Source organism: Wyeomyia smithii, chromosome 1 (genome assembly GCF_029784165.1).
Source record: "Wyeomyia smithii strain HCP4-BCI-WySm-NY-G18 chromosome 1, ASM2978416v1, whole genome shotgun sequence".
NCBI lineage: Eukaryota > Metazoa > Arthropoda > Insecta > Diptera > Culicidae > Wyeomyia > Wyeomyia smithii.
This window is the reverse complement of record NC_073694.1, coordinates 18,498,394-18,513,706: the sequence shown is the minus strand read 5'-3', so window position 1 is coordinate 18,513,706 and position 15,313 is coordinate 18,498,394. Positions and strand designations below refer to the sequence as shown.

General features: G+C 40.6%; 1 protein-coding gene across 3 annotated transcripts; it reads left to right on the top strand.

Moving 5' to 3' along the window:
• The first annotated feature begins 8,139 nt into the window (after positions 1-8,139).
• Positions 8,140-10,277, top strand: LOC129734000 (zinc finger protein 235-like). 3 transcript variants are annotated; one of them, XR_008729756.1, is made up of 3 exons: positions 8,140-8,771; positions 8,957-9,990; positions 10,156-10,277. XR_008729756.1 is itself a non-coding variant. In XM_055695679.1 (2 exons), exons 1-2 carry the CDS (start codon positions 8,419-8,421, stop codon positions 9,936-9,938), a joined length of 1,335 nt encoding a protein of 444 aa, XP_055551654.1. In that variant the 5' UTR covers positions 8,141-8,418; the 3' UTR covers positions 9,939-10,277. The 3 variants fall into 3 exon arrangements, 1 of the variants encoding a protein (XP_055551654.1); XR_008729755.1 differs by having other exon boundaries at positions 10,063-10,277; XM_055695679.1 differs by having other exon boundaries at positions 8,141-8,771; positions 8,957-10,277.
• The last annotated feature ends 5,036 nt before the right edge of the window (positions 10,278-15,313 follow it).

The following is a 15,313-nucleotide window of genomic DNA, read 5'->3' as shown; positions in this document are numbered from 1 at the left end:
AAGTATTTGTTTACTAAAATATCAATTATTTATATTAAACAAATTTGAATCTTTGTTTGCTTTGCAGGCTTCTTCAACAGAAAAGGATAGTTTATGTTCGGTGATGAATTTTTATAGTGACATTTTAATTTTATAAATAAAAAATATTATATGCAATCATATCCATATAAAACTGTTTTCATTTTTAAATCGAATAAAAATCATTCGAAGCTCGGTGAACATTTATTTGAGATTCAAAATCCAAACACTTTATGTCTATATGTCATAACACCAGAATTGAAAGTGTTTTCCTTTTGAAAATGAGGTGTTGCACGATGAATAATTCTAAAGTGTTTCGCATATGAATTCTATATGTTTTGACCAGTAGGGCGAATTCAAGTGCAAAACACTTTATAATGTCGTGTCGATTTCTTTCAGTGTACGAGAAACACGCAATAATGTTGCAGGTCGATTTGCTACGTACAAAATGTTAGGGCATAATGTAGGAGGATTTGTTTATAGACAAATTTGTTCAGTTCTTACCACTCAACAATGACTGCTTAAAAATATATATCGGAGGAACTTTACACAGCAAAAAAAAGGAAACTGGACTTTATTATTTTTATGTACGTTGTACTGGAGCCACTAAAAACACCACTTGTTACACAATCTAAAAACTAACTTTTTGCTAACTCCTCTTGAAACATCAATAAAAACACCACCACAGACAGACAACTTAGGTATTTTAAAAAGCATATGTCATATAGTTGTTTCCCAGTTAACGTAACGGAAGAACCACAATCAATTTCCGTTTTCAAAAATTGCTCTTGTATCGTGCTCGTTGAATGTGTTATTGCTATTAATTTGCATGCACAAAAAATCACCTGAATCATCTGATGACTCACCCATACCGGAAGGCCTAAATCTGATGAAAAATTGATCTAGATTATTGCTTGTACTACAGCCCGGTCGAAGCTTATCCGCAAATCTAACCGTTGGTTTCATCTGACTTAATTATATTAAAAAAAATTTTTTTTTCAAACATGGGTAAATTCACCGGTATCCCAGAGTTGCATTTATTACCATTATTCAGAGTAGATTGCAGATTTGAATTATGTCCATAAGGTTTCCCTCATTACGATCGCATTTATAGTTTCCCCAGGTATAGTGATAGCAGTTGAGATCATCTCCAATAAACACTATCTCGTAAGTATTTAATTTGTCTCAAATTCTCCCCAATCGTTTTCCAAATCATTGTAGGAAATTCTTCGTGATACGTATATGAATCCTATAATCATTACGTATTATTATTCGCCGTAATATCTCCTTCCTTGTGTAGTCATGATTGGGATCGTTAAAATGTCGCCTTACACATATTTTCTCTTTTTGCAGAAGTATTCATTTTGTTTATTCTTATCAGTTCACTGCAGTCAGATAAAAGGTGTATGAAAAGTGGCGGTGACTTGCTTTCTCGTTTACACATACGTTGAAATGTTAGCCCTTGAATCTCGGCACGATGCCATAAGGGTGCCTTTAATTGACCTCGTGTTTAATGCGTAATCATAAAATTTGTTCTAATATTACTCTTCTATATTAATTCAATAATGTCAGTCCTTGTTTGTATCAATTTACACTTAGCTTGTCGCACTCTGCGCACCCAGTTTGACTGAAAAGGTTACAAAGTGCAACTTGAAAAACTGTGACGAAAAGTGCGATCTGTCAATATTTGACAGTCGGACCACATACATAAGACATACGTAACACTCAGGAAGAAATCTTTCAAAAAATTTGGTACAAAATTAACTACTCGAATGGTACCACAGTCTGAATAAAATCACTGTTTGAGTTGTTTTTGAAGGCAGTGTACCTGCGAATCCCTGCATTTGTCTCGTACCTACTCGAAAAATGCTGGGTTGATTTTGTAAATAACTTCTTGGCAATTCTCAATTAACGGTCAATTCAAATGAGTTTCAGTTATGCGGAATATTTCCGCCACAGCGGTGGTGGCGCTGATGTACCTTTTCCTTTGAGCTCAGTTGACAGTAATCGAGCACCGCGCTGTCAAAAACAGCAGAAAAACTAAAAGTCAATCTTTTGCGGAATATGTCCAGTAGATGTCGCACAAGTTAGTCGGAACCACAGAAATTTTAATAAAATTAACGTGTGACTTCGTCTTTAATTGGACTCACTATATTTCGCGTTATGAATACACTCAAACTATTGAGCGAGTCTTTGAGTCTTCTGTAATTGGTTGCAAATAAGTAATCACCATTTTTGATTACTGGAATATGACAATAGCGATAGTAAAGTTTGCTCAGGCGATGTTAGCCGGTGCGTCGATAGTTCGGAAGCAATTGCAAGAAAACGAAGAAAAAAATCTCGTCTAACCACTGGTTTTTACAAAAAAGCGTAGTAATTATCATAAAATGCGCGCACTACTTAATGACTTGTTGATAAATCCAATTCAGAACTAACTCCGTAAAAATACCCCAAGCCTCTTAAATTTTCCCTGATGACTTCTTTGCTACCACCAGCTAGACAACTGAGTATGCGATGACTAAATGGAAAACTTAGTTGTCAGAGCAAAGTAAAAAAATAGATTCATTCTATTACAAGCTCCAGACGTACTTTAATAAATAGTCAATAGTTTGAACATCTTTCATTTGTTACATTTTGGCGACGAGGATTCTTCCGGAACATTCGAAAACCGAAGATTCAAGAATGTCTACTAACCATTAGTGATCGTGGAGAAATTTCTAACCAAGCAATTATGAACAAGCTTCTGTTGCTTCTGGACCGGCTTACAGCTACAGAAACGGTTCCACGTGATCAGCCACCAAGGAATTATCCGGAGCAGATCATCGAGTCGCTTTCGGCGACAATCAAGGAGTTTCATCATGACCCAGCCGCAAGTATGACGTTCGATCGATGGTTTTCGAAGTATGAAGATTTGTTCAATGCCGATGGGAGAGAACTGGATGACGCAGCAAAAATTCGCCGGCTCTTGCGGAGTCTCAGCATTCCAGTTCACGAAAAGTTTTTTAACTATCTGCTGCCGCGACACCCACGGGATTTCACTTTTCAAGAAGTGGTCACAAAGCTGAAATCCGTTTTTGGACACCACAAGTCTCAATTCAGCCAACGGTACGACTGTCTCCGCATTGTGAAGAACGAAGCAGACAACTATCTGACCTACGCTGGTATTGTCAATCGCCAGTGCGAGGACTTCGAGCTTAACAAGCCAACTAACGACCAGTTCAAGGGGCTCAGTTTTGTTTGTGGACTTCAATCATCCAGAGATGCAGACGTTCGGACCAGATTATTGTCAAAATTGGAAGCAGACACAGCAACAACGGTTAATCTCGAGAGTTTAGTCACCGAATGCCAGCGCCTGTCGAATCTTAAACACGGCACGGCACTGGTGGAGAAGAATCAACCATCTTCATCGGTCCAGGCAGTTCGGAACCCAAAGCAACAGAAGCATCCTGGTTCTCAACAATCAAGCGAGAAGACATCTCCTCGAACACCGTGCTGGCAAGCAACAAGCAACCGAAGCCAGAATCCGCACCCGGATCAACAAGGTTCGACAGGCAAAAGAAAAGGAAAGAAAAGCATCAATCTCAATCCAACTACATCTTTTCAATCAACGCAGTAGGAGCACCTAGCCGGAAATACGTCACTGTGCTCATCAACGACAAACCGGTGAATCTACAGCTGGATTGTGGATCAGACATCACTATCGTCTCGGCTCAAACGTGGAAGAAGCTTGGCTCACCATCAATCAACAACACCTTCCATCGCGCGAACACTGCTTCGGATGCTGCACTACCGTTGAAAGGAGAATTTCAATGCAGCATGGTTATCAACGGTGAATCCAAAAATGGTACTTGTCATGTCACTACAGTAAAGGACTTGAACCTACTCGGACTAGACTTCATCGAAGCATTCAACCTGTGGAACAAGCCACTCGCCTCCGTTTGTAATCGAGTTAATCAATCTAATTTCAATCTCGATTGTGGAAACCGATACCTAAGGCGATACCCCGAAGTTTTCAAAGACACATTGGGGCACTGTACTAAAACAAAGATCAAGTTGTTTCTGAAAACAGATGCGAAACCGGTTTTCCGTCCCAAGCGACCAGTACCGTTCCACATTGTTCAGAAGGTTGACGAGGAGTTAAACCGTCTACAGCAACTCGATATAATCACTCCAGTGGATTTTTCCGAGTGGGCAGCACCGATCGTCGTAGTAAAGAAGCCAGGTGGGAAGGTGCGAATTTGCGCTGACTATTCGACCGGACTCAACGCTATTCTGGAACCCCACCACTAGAACGTACCATCATCCGAAGCGCTGCAAACCTTTCTTCAAGTATACCGCTCAACGCCAAGCAACGTGTTGGAAGGAAAATCCCCGGCAGAAGTAATGTTTGGCAGACCAATGTCGACTAAACTTTATTTGCTTTGTCCTACGGGAATCCATCAAGTCCAAACCACGTCAACTTCGCTATCACCTTCCGCCACAACTCTAACTGCTGGAGCAATGGTGTACGCCAAGGTCCACAAGAACGCCAAAACTTGGACATGGAAACCTGGAACTATCATTGAAGCATTTGGAAAGGTGAATTTTTAATGTTCTACTGGATCAAGGTACGGGACGGAGAAAACTCATTCGTTCCCATGGAAATCAACTACGCGCTAGGTATGATGACATCCAGCAGCTATCACACGAAGTTCATCTACCATTGGCAGAACTGATTGCAGATTTCAGATTACCGGTTCCTGTTCAATCGAATTTGAATCCAGAACCACCCACCAGGTCCGGTTCAAGACTAGCTATACCCATCAATGATTTCGCCGACAGCCTGGATGAAACAATGCGGACAGCTTCACCAACAATGATTGCATCAATGCCTATAGTAATTCCGCTAAGAAATGATGAGGTCACACCTCGCCCAGTCAGATGCTCAAGACCGCCAAGACGATTGGAGGATTACATCCGGTACTGAAATAAAGGGGGAGATGCTACCACCAGCTAGACAACTGAGTATGCGATGACTAAATGGAAAACTTAGTTGTCAGAGCAAAGTAAAAAAAAAGATTCATTCTATTACAAGCTCTTGTTCAATCCAGAAGTACTTTAATAAATAGTCAATAGTTTGAACACATACATAAGACATACGTAACACTGGCGTTTTTTTCTGGTACACGTTGCCCCATAGTACTCCGTACCTCGCCCTGTCAAACTGCTCGATAAATAATGAACAAAATGAATTTTCTTTTTCTCGGCCTTATCGAGCACCAAAGAAAATCCCATAAGGAACTGTCAAAAAGTTATTTACAAAATCAATGCAGCATTATTCGAGTAGGAACGAGACAAATGCAGGGCTGCGCAGGTACACTGCCTTCAAAAACAACTCAAACAGAGGTTTTTTTACAGAGGTTGGTACTTTCGAGTAGTTCATTTTGTACCAACTTTTTTGGAAGATTTCTTCCTGAGTGTTACGTATGTCTTATGTATGTGGTTTGAACACCTTTCAATTGTGACATTCTTAAATTCCCTGATTTTCCTGATCGAAAAATTAAATCCCTGATATTCCCCGATTCTCCCGGTAGTCGCCACCCTGTGTAAATCATCGCATCTCGTTGCTTCGACTTTTTGTTACTTTTTACCATTTTTGGTCGATTATGTTTAACAGCTTCTTCCGATTTCTGATCACGAATAAAAAAATATCACTTTTTACCAATTTTGGTCGATTATGTTCAGCAGCTTCTTCCGATTTCTGATCACGAATGAAACAATTTATTCAGAAACAAGTTTAAAACATAGAATGAGTGTTCAACCACATACATAAGACATACGTAACACTGGCGTTTTTTTCTGGTACACGTTGCCCCATAGTACTCCGTACCTCGCCCTGTCAAACTGCTCGATAAATAATGAACAAAATGAATTTTCTTTTTCTCGGCCTTATCGAGCCCCAAAGAAAATCCCATAAGGAACTGTCAAAAAATTATTTACAAAATCAATGCAGCATTTTTCGAGTAGGAACGAGACAAATGCAGGGCTGCGCAGGTACACTGCCTTCAAATACAACTCAAACAGAGGTTTATTTTACAGAGGTTGGTACTTTCGAGTAGTTCATTTTGTACCAACTTTTTTGGAAGATTTCTTCCTGAGTGTTACGTATGTCTTATGTATGTGGTTCAACTGAATATTAGTCCAGCTGCTAAAAACAGCATTGCAAACAAAATAGCTATTGGTAAATATTTTCCTCAACTAGTTGCACTAACACATTCGTACGTAAAAAGGTCTATTGGTTTCGAAAATAATTACAAAATTCATGGCAAGAATCCTTTCTTTTGTATAAATCGATAAAATTATTTAAATCAAGCTTTTAGTGAAGGGCGATAAAACAGTTTACCCAGATCAAAAGATACTTTGGAACTAGACCCTTTACATTGTTTTGAAGCAACGGGCTTATTTGCGAAATATTTCGTAAACAGGTGACAGTAAAGGGCGGATCAACTTTTGTTTTCAAAATAAAGGCGCATTTAAAGCTAAGGGGAGACAACTGGGTATAGATTTGCATCCACTTTGGGAACCACTCGCTGATTGGTTGAAATTGAAAACCCCGAGTGCGTTAAAATTTATCATCAGGCTTGCTGGCAGTGTTGCTGAACAACATGTTTCGTTGTTTTGATTTACGTTTTTTATGATATCACCTGTTATTATCTAAAATATTTTCAAGTTAGCATTTGAAATAAAGTACAAAGCGTACAAATACGGGTGTAGAAAGAGATCCGACTTGGATCATCACTTATATCAATTACCAAAAGATCTAAAAGTGCACAAGGAGTTAATACGGTTTTGCGTGGAGCATAAGAACAGCACCGCTGCTCAATGTCAGAAGTAAATAGTGTAGTGTAAGCTTATTTCTACCTTAGAGTCCGTTCTGGACTAGGTTTGGAACATACCAGGCATATTGCTAGTGCGAGTACAATTCAGATGGGTCAATGAATGAATCATAATCATTGATGGATGACACGTTTGATTTTAAGGATATTAAAGATGCAGATTCTCCGGTAACCCCCAGACGGTAAAACTATCGCCTGCAGGGGGAATTGTGCATAAAAAGCAATAAAAACATTCAAGTATTTTCCGAGTGAATGGCATCACTCATGAAAAAAACAACAGGGATCATCGAGGTGGGTGAGGATGAAAAGTAAGAAGCCAGATGTCTCCCCTTAAGCCTGTAGTACACTCTTTGACCGAGCTTCAAATATATGTCACTTTTTGACAGATAAAAATTTGGTCAAAGAAAATTATTTGTCACTCTCCAATTTTAACATGGGGCAAACAACAACCATGATGTCAAATAAATTTGACCATTATGTCAGAAGGTCAAATATTTGACCATTAGACAAAGAGTGTACTACAGGCTTTAGATTTAAAGGGTAAAAATTCGAGCCAAACGAACAAGAAAGGTAACACCACAGACAGACGTCCAAGCAAGAACAACATTGATCAAAATTTTCGCGTAAATTTTCAAAGTAAATTGCGTTATAAATCACTCGTACACTAGCGCCGCCTGGTGACCTTATCGCTACAATACATTTTTTTTCGCTGGTGCACGAAGCTGGCGGTACTGGTAGCGCTATCTGGTTACGGATTGCTACTACAAAAAACTTTACACAAGTTTGGAACTCAGCTTGGACGTCTGTCTGCGGTAACACATTGAAAGGTATTGCAATAAGGTTCAAAAAAGAATATATTTATTTTTATACGTTTCTCATGTTTATTGCTAAAACATGAATTGAAAATGCTCCAAAGTTGCTTCATCACAGTGATTTTAAACTGGTGGTTCACAAACCCTTTGTATGGTCTACAGAATAATGATGAAAGTGTATAAAATTAAACATGAACATAAAATTTAATACCTTCACGGTTTTTGTGATGCACTTTATTATTCCCCAGGACTTCACCGTCACCAGTTATACGAGCCGAATAAAAAAGTTAGTGAACATTGCGCTTTGAGAAGAGATCTGGCACCTCTGATATGTGAAAACTAGTTGCCAAATCAGCGGTTTTTTTCAACGCTTATCTCTCACTCTGAGGATCTCTAGTTTGAACAATACAGATTTTTTTTTACAGATATTTTTGTTCCTGATACAGATGCTCAGATTTTTTCAAAGGAAAACACAGATTTAAATGTGGCAACCCTGCGCACAGCATACGCTAAGCGTATTTATAACATTAACAATTAAACAGCATGCTTTCAGCGTGCTGCCATGACATACCTACTTTTGTTTACCCGTCCGAGTTGGAAAACATCAAAGACATCTTCCATTATCTGTGGTACATTTTAAGCTGAAACAAGTGAAAAAGTAAGCATAATCACGTTAAAATTAAGAGATTACTTATTCCGTGTTTGTGGTCGGAATGGAGGAATATAGCCTAATAAAGGTGGAAGAATTCACTCCATCAATAAAGTCAGAAGAGCTAATAATATCCGACGCTGAGGCTACGGAAGGAGAAACTCCGCTCGCTAGCAGCGAACCGACTGCCTCGAACGACCCGAAGGAAAGTTCAACTGGTGTGAAACAAAAACATGAGACGACTCACAAGTGTCTGATTTGCGATAAAACATTCCCGAGTAAATTTCACCTCGAAAAACATATGAATACTCACAGCGATGCACGAGCCTTCAAATGCGACATCTGTGACGCATCGTACAAGAGACGTGGTTTTCTTGAAATTCATATGAAGATCCACAAGGTCGAGCCCTCCCTACGGTAAGTATTTTCATCTTGATTGTAGTGATTAAGTTTTCTCTTAATTCATTGCAATGATTAAGGTAGATAACACAAATAAAGCTTTTGGCGAGCTAGAAAGGCACCTCTTCAAACTCAATTTTAAAGCTAGATTTGATTTTTCATAACGCTAATTGTAAACCAATTCATTTTTTTTTCTATTGCAGCAACGCGGAAGGTTTGGAGACAAAACAGGCTGATAACAGTCGAAGCGATGGTTCAACGAAATACCCCTGCGACATATGCGGCAAACAGTACAAACAAATGGCTTCACTTCATTTACATATGAGGATTCATCAGAGTACCACTGTGAGTCCTAAGTTTGAAAGCCAAAACAGAAAGCAGTACGAGTGTACGATTTGTGGAAAAGGAAATCCGAGCAGTGCATTGCTCACCCAGCACATGGTTAGTCACACTGAAGAACGGCCTTTTAATTGCGATATTTGCGGTTTATCATTCAAGTCAGCTGTAGCTATGAGAACTCATAAGAAAAGGCACTCTGAGCTACCGTATAAATGCGAAATTTGCGGAAAAGGGTTTCTTGTTCCTTCCAAGCTAATGCGACACTTGTTGTGTCATACTAATGAACGGCCTTTTGAGTGTGATATTTGCGGTCTATCATTGAGGTCAGAACATAATCTAAGAAATCATAAACTGACTCACAATTCAAAGCAAAATCCTGTGACACTTGTGGCTGCTCACTCTGAAGAACAATTTTTCAATTGCGATATTTGCGGTTCATCTTATAAAACAGCTTTAAATTTGAAAAAACATAGGGAAAAGCATTCCTTGGAGAGCCCGCATAAATGCGAAATTTGTGACAAAAAATGTCCGAATGCTTACAAACTAAGGCAGCACATGATTAGCCACACTAATGAACGGCCTTTTAAATGCAATTTTTGCAGTTCGTCGTTCAAGTCGATTTATTATCTACAATCTCATGAAAGAACGCACAGTTCAGAACGTGTTATTGATTCGGAAGAACGACCTTTCAAATGTGATGCTTGCGGTAATACATACCAGACAAGTTCTGCGTTAAGGGTGCACGAGACAAAGCACCTAAGGTACAATTTATTCAAAAAGAAGTTTGAAAGTGCTAGTGTGCAACAACAAAAAAGTGTGCATCAAAGTGATCAAAGTGCTCATTGACACTAAAGAATTCGTTTTCGCGGCGGTACTACACCGTTCCCGGAGTTAGAAGGTAAAAAGTGTAGTCCGAGTGTAGCTACACCGCAAAAACGAATGACATTAATCCAGCATATCTTTTTGACAGCTGGCTTTCATTCGTGTGCGGCAATACATTCAATAGAGTGCTTAGAGAAGTGAATTGAAAATGCAGTATATTGACCAGCGGATATTGTTTCAGATCGATTCGTTACTTATATGTTTCTAGGATAAAACTAATGTAAGAGGATTTGTGTATTGTGTGAGTTTTACATTCAACATTGATTGCTTAAAATTATATTTCGAAAGAACTTCATATAGCAATTTTTTGGCTTTTAGTTCAGGCACAGACAGACGTCCAAGCAAGAACAACATTGATCAAAATTTCCGTGTAAATTTTCAAAGTAAATTGCGTTATAAATCACTTGTACACTAGCGCCGCCTGGTGAACTTATCGCTACAATACATATTTTTCGCTGGTGTACGAGGCTGGCAGTACTGGTAGCGCTATCTGGTTACGGATTGCTACTACAAAAAACTTTACACAAGTTTGGAACTCAGCTTGGGCGTCTGTCTGTGGCTCAGGTATGAGAGAAAATCTTTTGTACACGTTTAGTTTGATTCACCCCTCGACGAAATGTCGGAGAGTTGCCAAAACTGGGAACACACAACAGCAAGCAGGATTGCATCACATACATAAGACATACGTAACACTGGCGTTTTTTTCTGATACACGTTACCCCATAGTACTCCGTACCTCGCCCTGTCAAACTGCTCGATAAATAATGAACAAAATGAATTTTCTTTTTCTCGGCCTTATCGAGCCCCAAAGAAAATCCCATAAGGAACTGTCAAAAAGTTATTTACAAAATCAATGCAGCATTTTTCGAGTAGGAACGAGACAAATGCAGGGCTGCGCAGGTACACTGCCTTCAAAAACAACTTAAACAGAGGTTTTTTTTACAGAGGTTGGTACTTTCGAGTAGTTTATTTTGTACCAATTTTTTTTGGAAGATTTCTTCCTGAGTGTTACGTATGTCTTATGTATGTGATTGCATCATCATTTTCCATTCTTTATTCCAGACAAAAATTCTGAGCTTGCACACGCATTACATAGAGAAACAATAAACCACGTGTTATTTTATAGCGAATTTCTTTAATCCACCAGCTCACCTCTTTATGACCTGGAAGCAACCTAACTGCTGTCAAAACCCTTCTTTATTCGCTCGATATTGACCTGGTATGCTGTCCGAAGCGCACTGTAAAATGCTGCAGCTTCAACCCGCCACCTCACGTGCTTTATAGCAAATTTCTTTATTCCACTATGTCCGGTCAAAACTGCCGAGGAATAAAGAAACGACATTGTCATTTACGACGCAAGTAAGAAAGAGATGCCAGATAATTGTTTACGAACTTAGTAAGTGCGGTGGTGGGTTGATGCTGACAAATTTTACAGTGCGCTTCGGGCAGCACGGCAGATCAAAACTGGGTCAAAATCGAGCGAATAAAGAAGGGTTTTGACAGCAGTTAGTGCGCTTCCAGGTCAAAACGAGGTGAGCTGGTAGAATGAAGAAATTCGCTATTATTTTTTTTTTCTTCACATAACATTTATTTGACACGGCACAAATACAATTTAATGTTTAACGGCGCCAATTATATCTGATGACTTAAAAACTAAAGCAAATTTTTTATCCTCGCTGCCGACTACGAGCTGAAATTAAGTCTAACTTAAAACTAGCATGGGATTTCCAATCAGTGTTTTGTTGTTCAATGGTCGTCTGATAATCGTCGAATGGCATGTATGGATTCGTTCTGCTGAGCCACGATGTCGTGAGTTGGGACAGAGGCTCGTAGTCCTTGGGTCCTGGTTCTGTTGTGCGGGGTCTGGTTGCTGGTTTTGTGCTTAAGGTTCAAACGTGTTCTTGTCGTTTTGTTGGGTATAGACGGAGGGGAACGGGACTAGACTGGGGCGTGGATGGATTTCAGGAAAACGTATATAAGGGACATGTAGGATAGGTCACGGCTCGCCAAGACATCACGAACAGGAACAGCCGGCTGTCTACCCTCGGCCTGCAGGGAAGCTATTAATTTAGACCTGGCGTCACGGTGTACAGGGCATGACCAAACCACATGCTCTATGTCGTGATAACCTTCATCACAGGCACAGATACCACTTTCCCCGAGCCCAACACGACGGAGGAGCGCGTCAAATCTATAGTGATTGGACATAAGCCGGGACATCACGCAAATGAAATCCCGACCTACATCCAACCCCTTGAACCACGGGTTCGTCGATACTTTGGGGATTATGGAATGTAACCACCTTCCCAATTCCCCTCTGGTCCAAGCATTTTGCCAACTGATGATCGTATTCTGACGTACAAGTGCGAAAAATTCATTAAAGGCAATTGGTCTTTCATAAATATCACCGTTTGTTGCGCCCACCTTAGCCAAAGAGTCCGCTTTCTCATTACCCGGTATCGAGCAGTGAGAAGGGACCCACGCTAAGGTAATCTGAGTAGATTTTTCGGATAAAGCACTCAGATGTTCCCGTATTTTCCCCAGGAAATACGGAGAGTGCTTAACATCTTTCATCGATCGGAGAGCCTCAATGGAACTGAGACTGTCCGTAAAGATGAAATAATGGTCCGTGGGCATTTTTTCGATAATCCCTAGGGTGTACTGAATTGCAGCTAATTCTGCGACGTAAACAGAAGCAGGATTATCGAGCTTATGGGAGACGGTTAAATTGTTATTGAAGATACCGAAGCCAGTGGACCCATCAAGAAGTGATCCGTCAGTGTAGTACATATTGTCGCAGTTGATGTTTCGATATTTATTGGAAAAAATTTTAGGGATCTGCTGCACGCGTAAATGATCCGGGATTCCACGAGTTTCTTCTATCATGGATGTATCGAAAAACACAGTAGAATCAGAAGTATTTGATAAGTCGACACGATTTGGAATATTCGAAGAAGGGTTAATATTTTGGGACATGTGATTGAAATACAATGTCATAAAACGGGTTTGAGAATTAAGTTCGATTAACCTTTCAAAATTTTCAATCACGGGACGGTTCAAGACCTCACATTTGATTAGAATACGAGAAGACAGGCTCCAGAAGCGGTTTTTCAATGGTAGTACTCCAGCTAAAACCTCCAAACTCATCGTATGGGTCGACTGCATGCAACCTAAGGCGATACGCAAACAACGATATTGTATTCGCTCCAGTTTGATCAAATGTGTGTTTGCTGCGGAGCGGAAGCAGAAACACCCGTATTCAATAACAGACAATATCGTTGTTTGGTAAAGCCTTATAAGGTCTCCTGGATGGGATCCCCACCATTGTCCGGTTATTGTACGAAGAAAATTCACTCTTTGTTGACATTTTTTCATCAGATACCTCACGTGACAACCCCAGGTGCCTTTAGAGTCGAACCAGACACCAAGATATTTGTGTACCAAAACCTGAGAAATCGTTTTACCCATTAATTGTGTTTGAAGCTGAGCAGGTTCATGCTTCCTAGAAAAAACTACTATCTCAGTCTTCTCCGGAGAGAATTCGATACCTAGCTGTAAAGCCCAAGCAGACAAATTGTCCAAGGTATCTTGCAATGGTCCTTGCAAATCGGCAGCTTTGGCTCCTGTAACAGAGATTACACTGTCGTCTGCAAGTTGTCTTATCGTGCATGAATTTGCCAGACATTCATCGATGTCATTTACATAAAAGTTGTAAAGAAGGGGGCTTAAACATGAGCCCTGGGGAAGACCCATGTAGCTAATGCGAAAAGTTGCCAAATCGCCATGCGTAAAATGCATGTGCTTTTCGGACAACAAGTTGTGCAAAAAATTGTTCAAAATTGGAGAAAATCCTTGTCGGTGAAGTTTACCCGAAAGAATGTCAATAGAAACGGAATCAAAAGCCCCCTTAATGTCCAAGAACGCAGACGCCATTTGTTCTTTGCGAGCATACGCCAGCTGAATATCTGTTGAAAGCAACGCAAGACAATCATTCGTCCCTTTGGCACGGCGGAAGCCAAATTGAGTATCTGATAGCAGACCATTTGATTCGACCCAATGGTCTAAACGACGGAGTATCATTTTTTCCATCAATTTCCGGATACAGGATAGCATTGCAATCGGCCTATAAGAGTTGTGATTAGAAGCTGGTTTCCCTGGTTTTTGGATGGCGATCACCTTCACTTGCCTCCAATCCTGCATTACAATGTTTTGCTCCAGGAACTTATTGAACAAGTTCAACAAGCGCCTCTTGGCATTGCCGGGTAGATTCTTCAACAAGTTGAATTTGATTCTATCTAATCCAGGCGCGTTATTGTTACAGGACAGGAGGGCAACTGAAAGTTCTGCCATCGTAAAAGGTGATTCTATCGCGTCGTGGCCCGGAGACGCATCGCGAACAATATTTTGCTCAGGAACAGAGTCCGGACATACTTTCCTGGCAAAATCAAATATCCACCTACTTGAAGACTCCTCGCTTTCGTTGACCGTTACGCGATTCCGCATTCTTCGGGCTGTGTTCCAAAGAGTGCTCATCGATGTCTCCCTCGACGTCTCGTTCACGAACCGACGCCAATATCCACGTTTCTTTGCTTTAGCCAAGCTTTTAAGCTTGGTATCAAGCTCCGAATACCGTAAATAGTCGCCAGGTATACCTCCCGTCTGGTAGGCCTTAAACGCGTCGGATCTTTGCGTGTAGACATCGGAGCACTCTTGGTCCCACCACGGAGTGGGAGGCCGTTCTTTGATCGTTACGCCGGGATATTTCTTCGTTTGGGCTTGCAACGCGGCGTCGAGAATCAAGCCCGCGAGGAGGTTGTATTCTTCAAGTGGTGAATGATGTTGAATCGACTCGACCGCTTTTGAAATCATTTCCTCGTATAACTTCCAATCGACATTTCGTGTGAGGTCATACGGAATGTCAATTGGTCGCATGCGAGTTGACCCGTTAGTAATTGAAATAAGAATAGGCAGATGGTCGCTACCGTGAGGATCGAGGATTACCTTCCATGTGCAATCCAACCGTAGCGACGTCGAACATAAGGATAGATCCAAAGCGCTTGGGCGCGCTGGAGGTTTCGGGATACGTGTCATTTCACCGTTGTTTAAAATAGTCATGTCGAAGTCATCGCAAAGGTTATAGATTAAAGAGGAGCGGTTATCATTGTATGGGGAACCCCAAGCCACGCCATGAGAGTTGAAGTCTCCCAAAATCAAACGTGGCGAGGGAAGAAGTTCTATTAAATCAAAGAGCAGCCGTTGCCCAACCTGTGCTCTGGGGGGAATATATATTGAGGCAATACAAAGCTCTTTACCTTGTATTGTCATTTGACATGCGACAA

Excerpts from the sequence above, each read along its gene's own strand:
- LOC129734000 (XM_055695679.1), top strand. The coding sequence starts at position 8,419 with ATGGAGGAATATAGCCTAATAAAGGTGGAAGAATTCACTCCATCAATA. Across the intron at positions 8,772-8,956 it reads AAGGTCGAGCCCTCCCTACG|CAACGCGGAAGGTTTGGAGA; the intron begins GTAAGTATTTTC and ends TTTCTATTGCAG.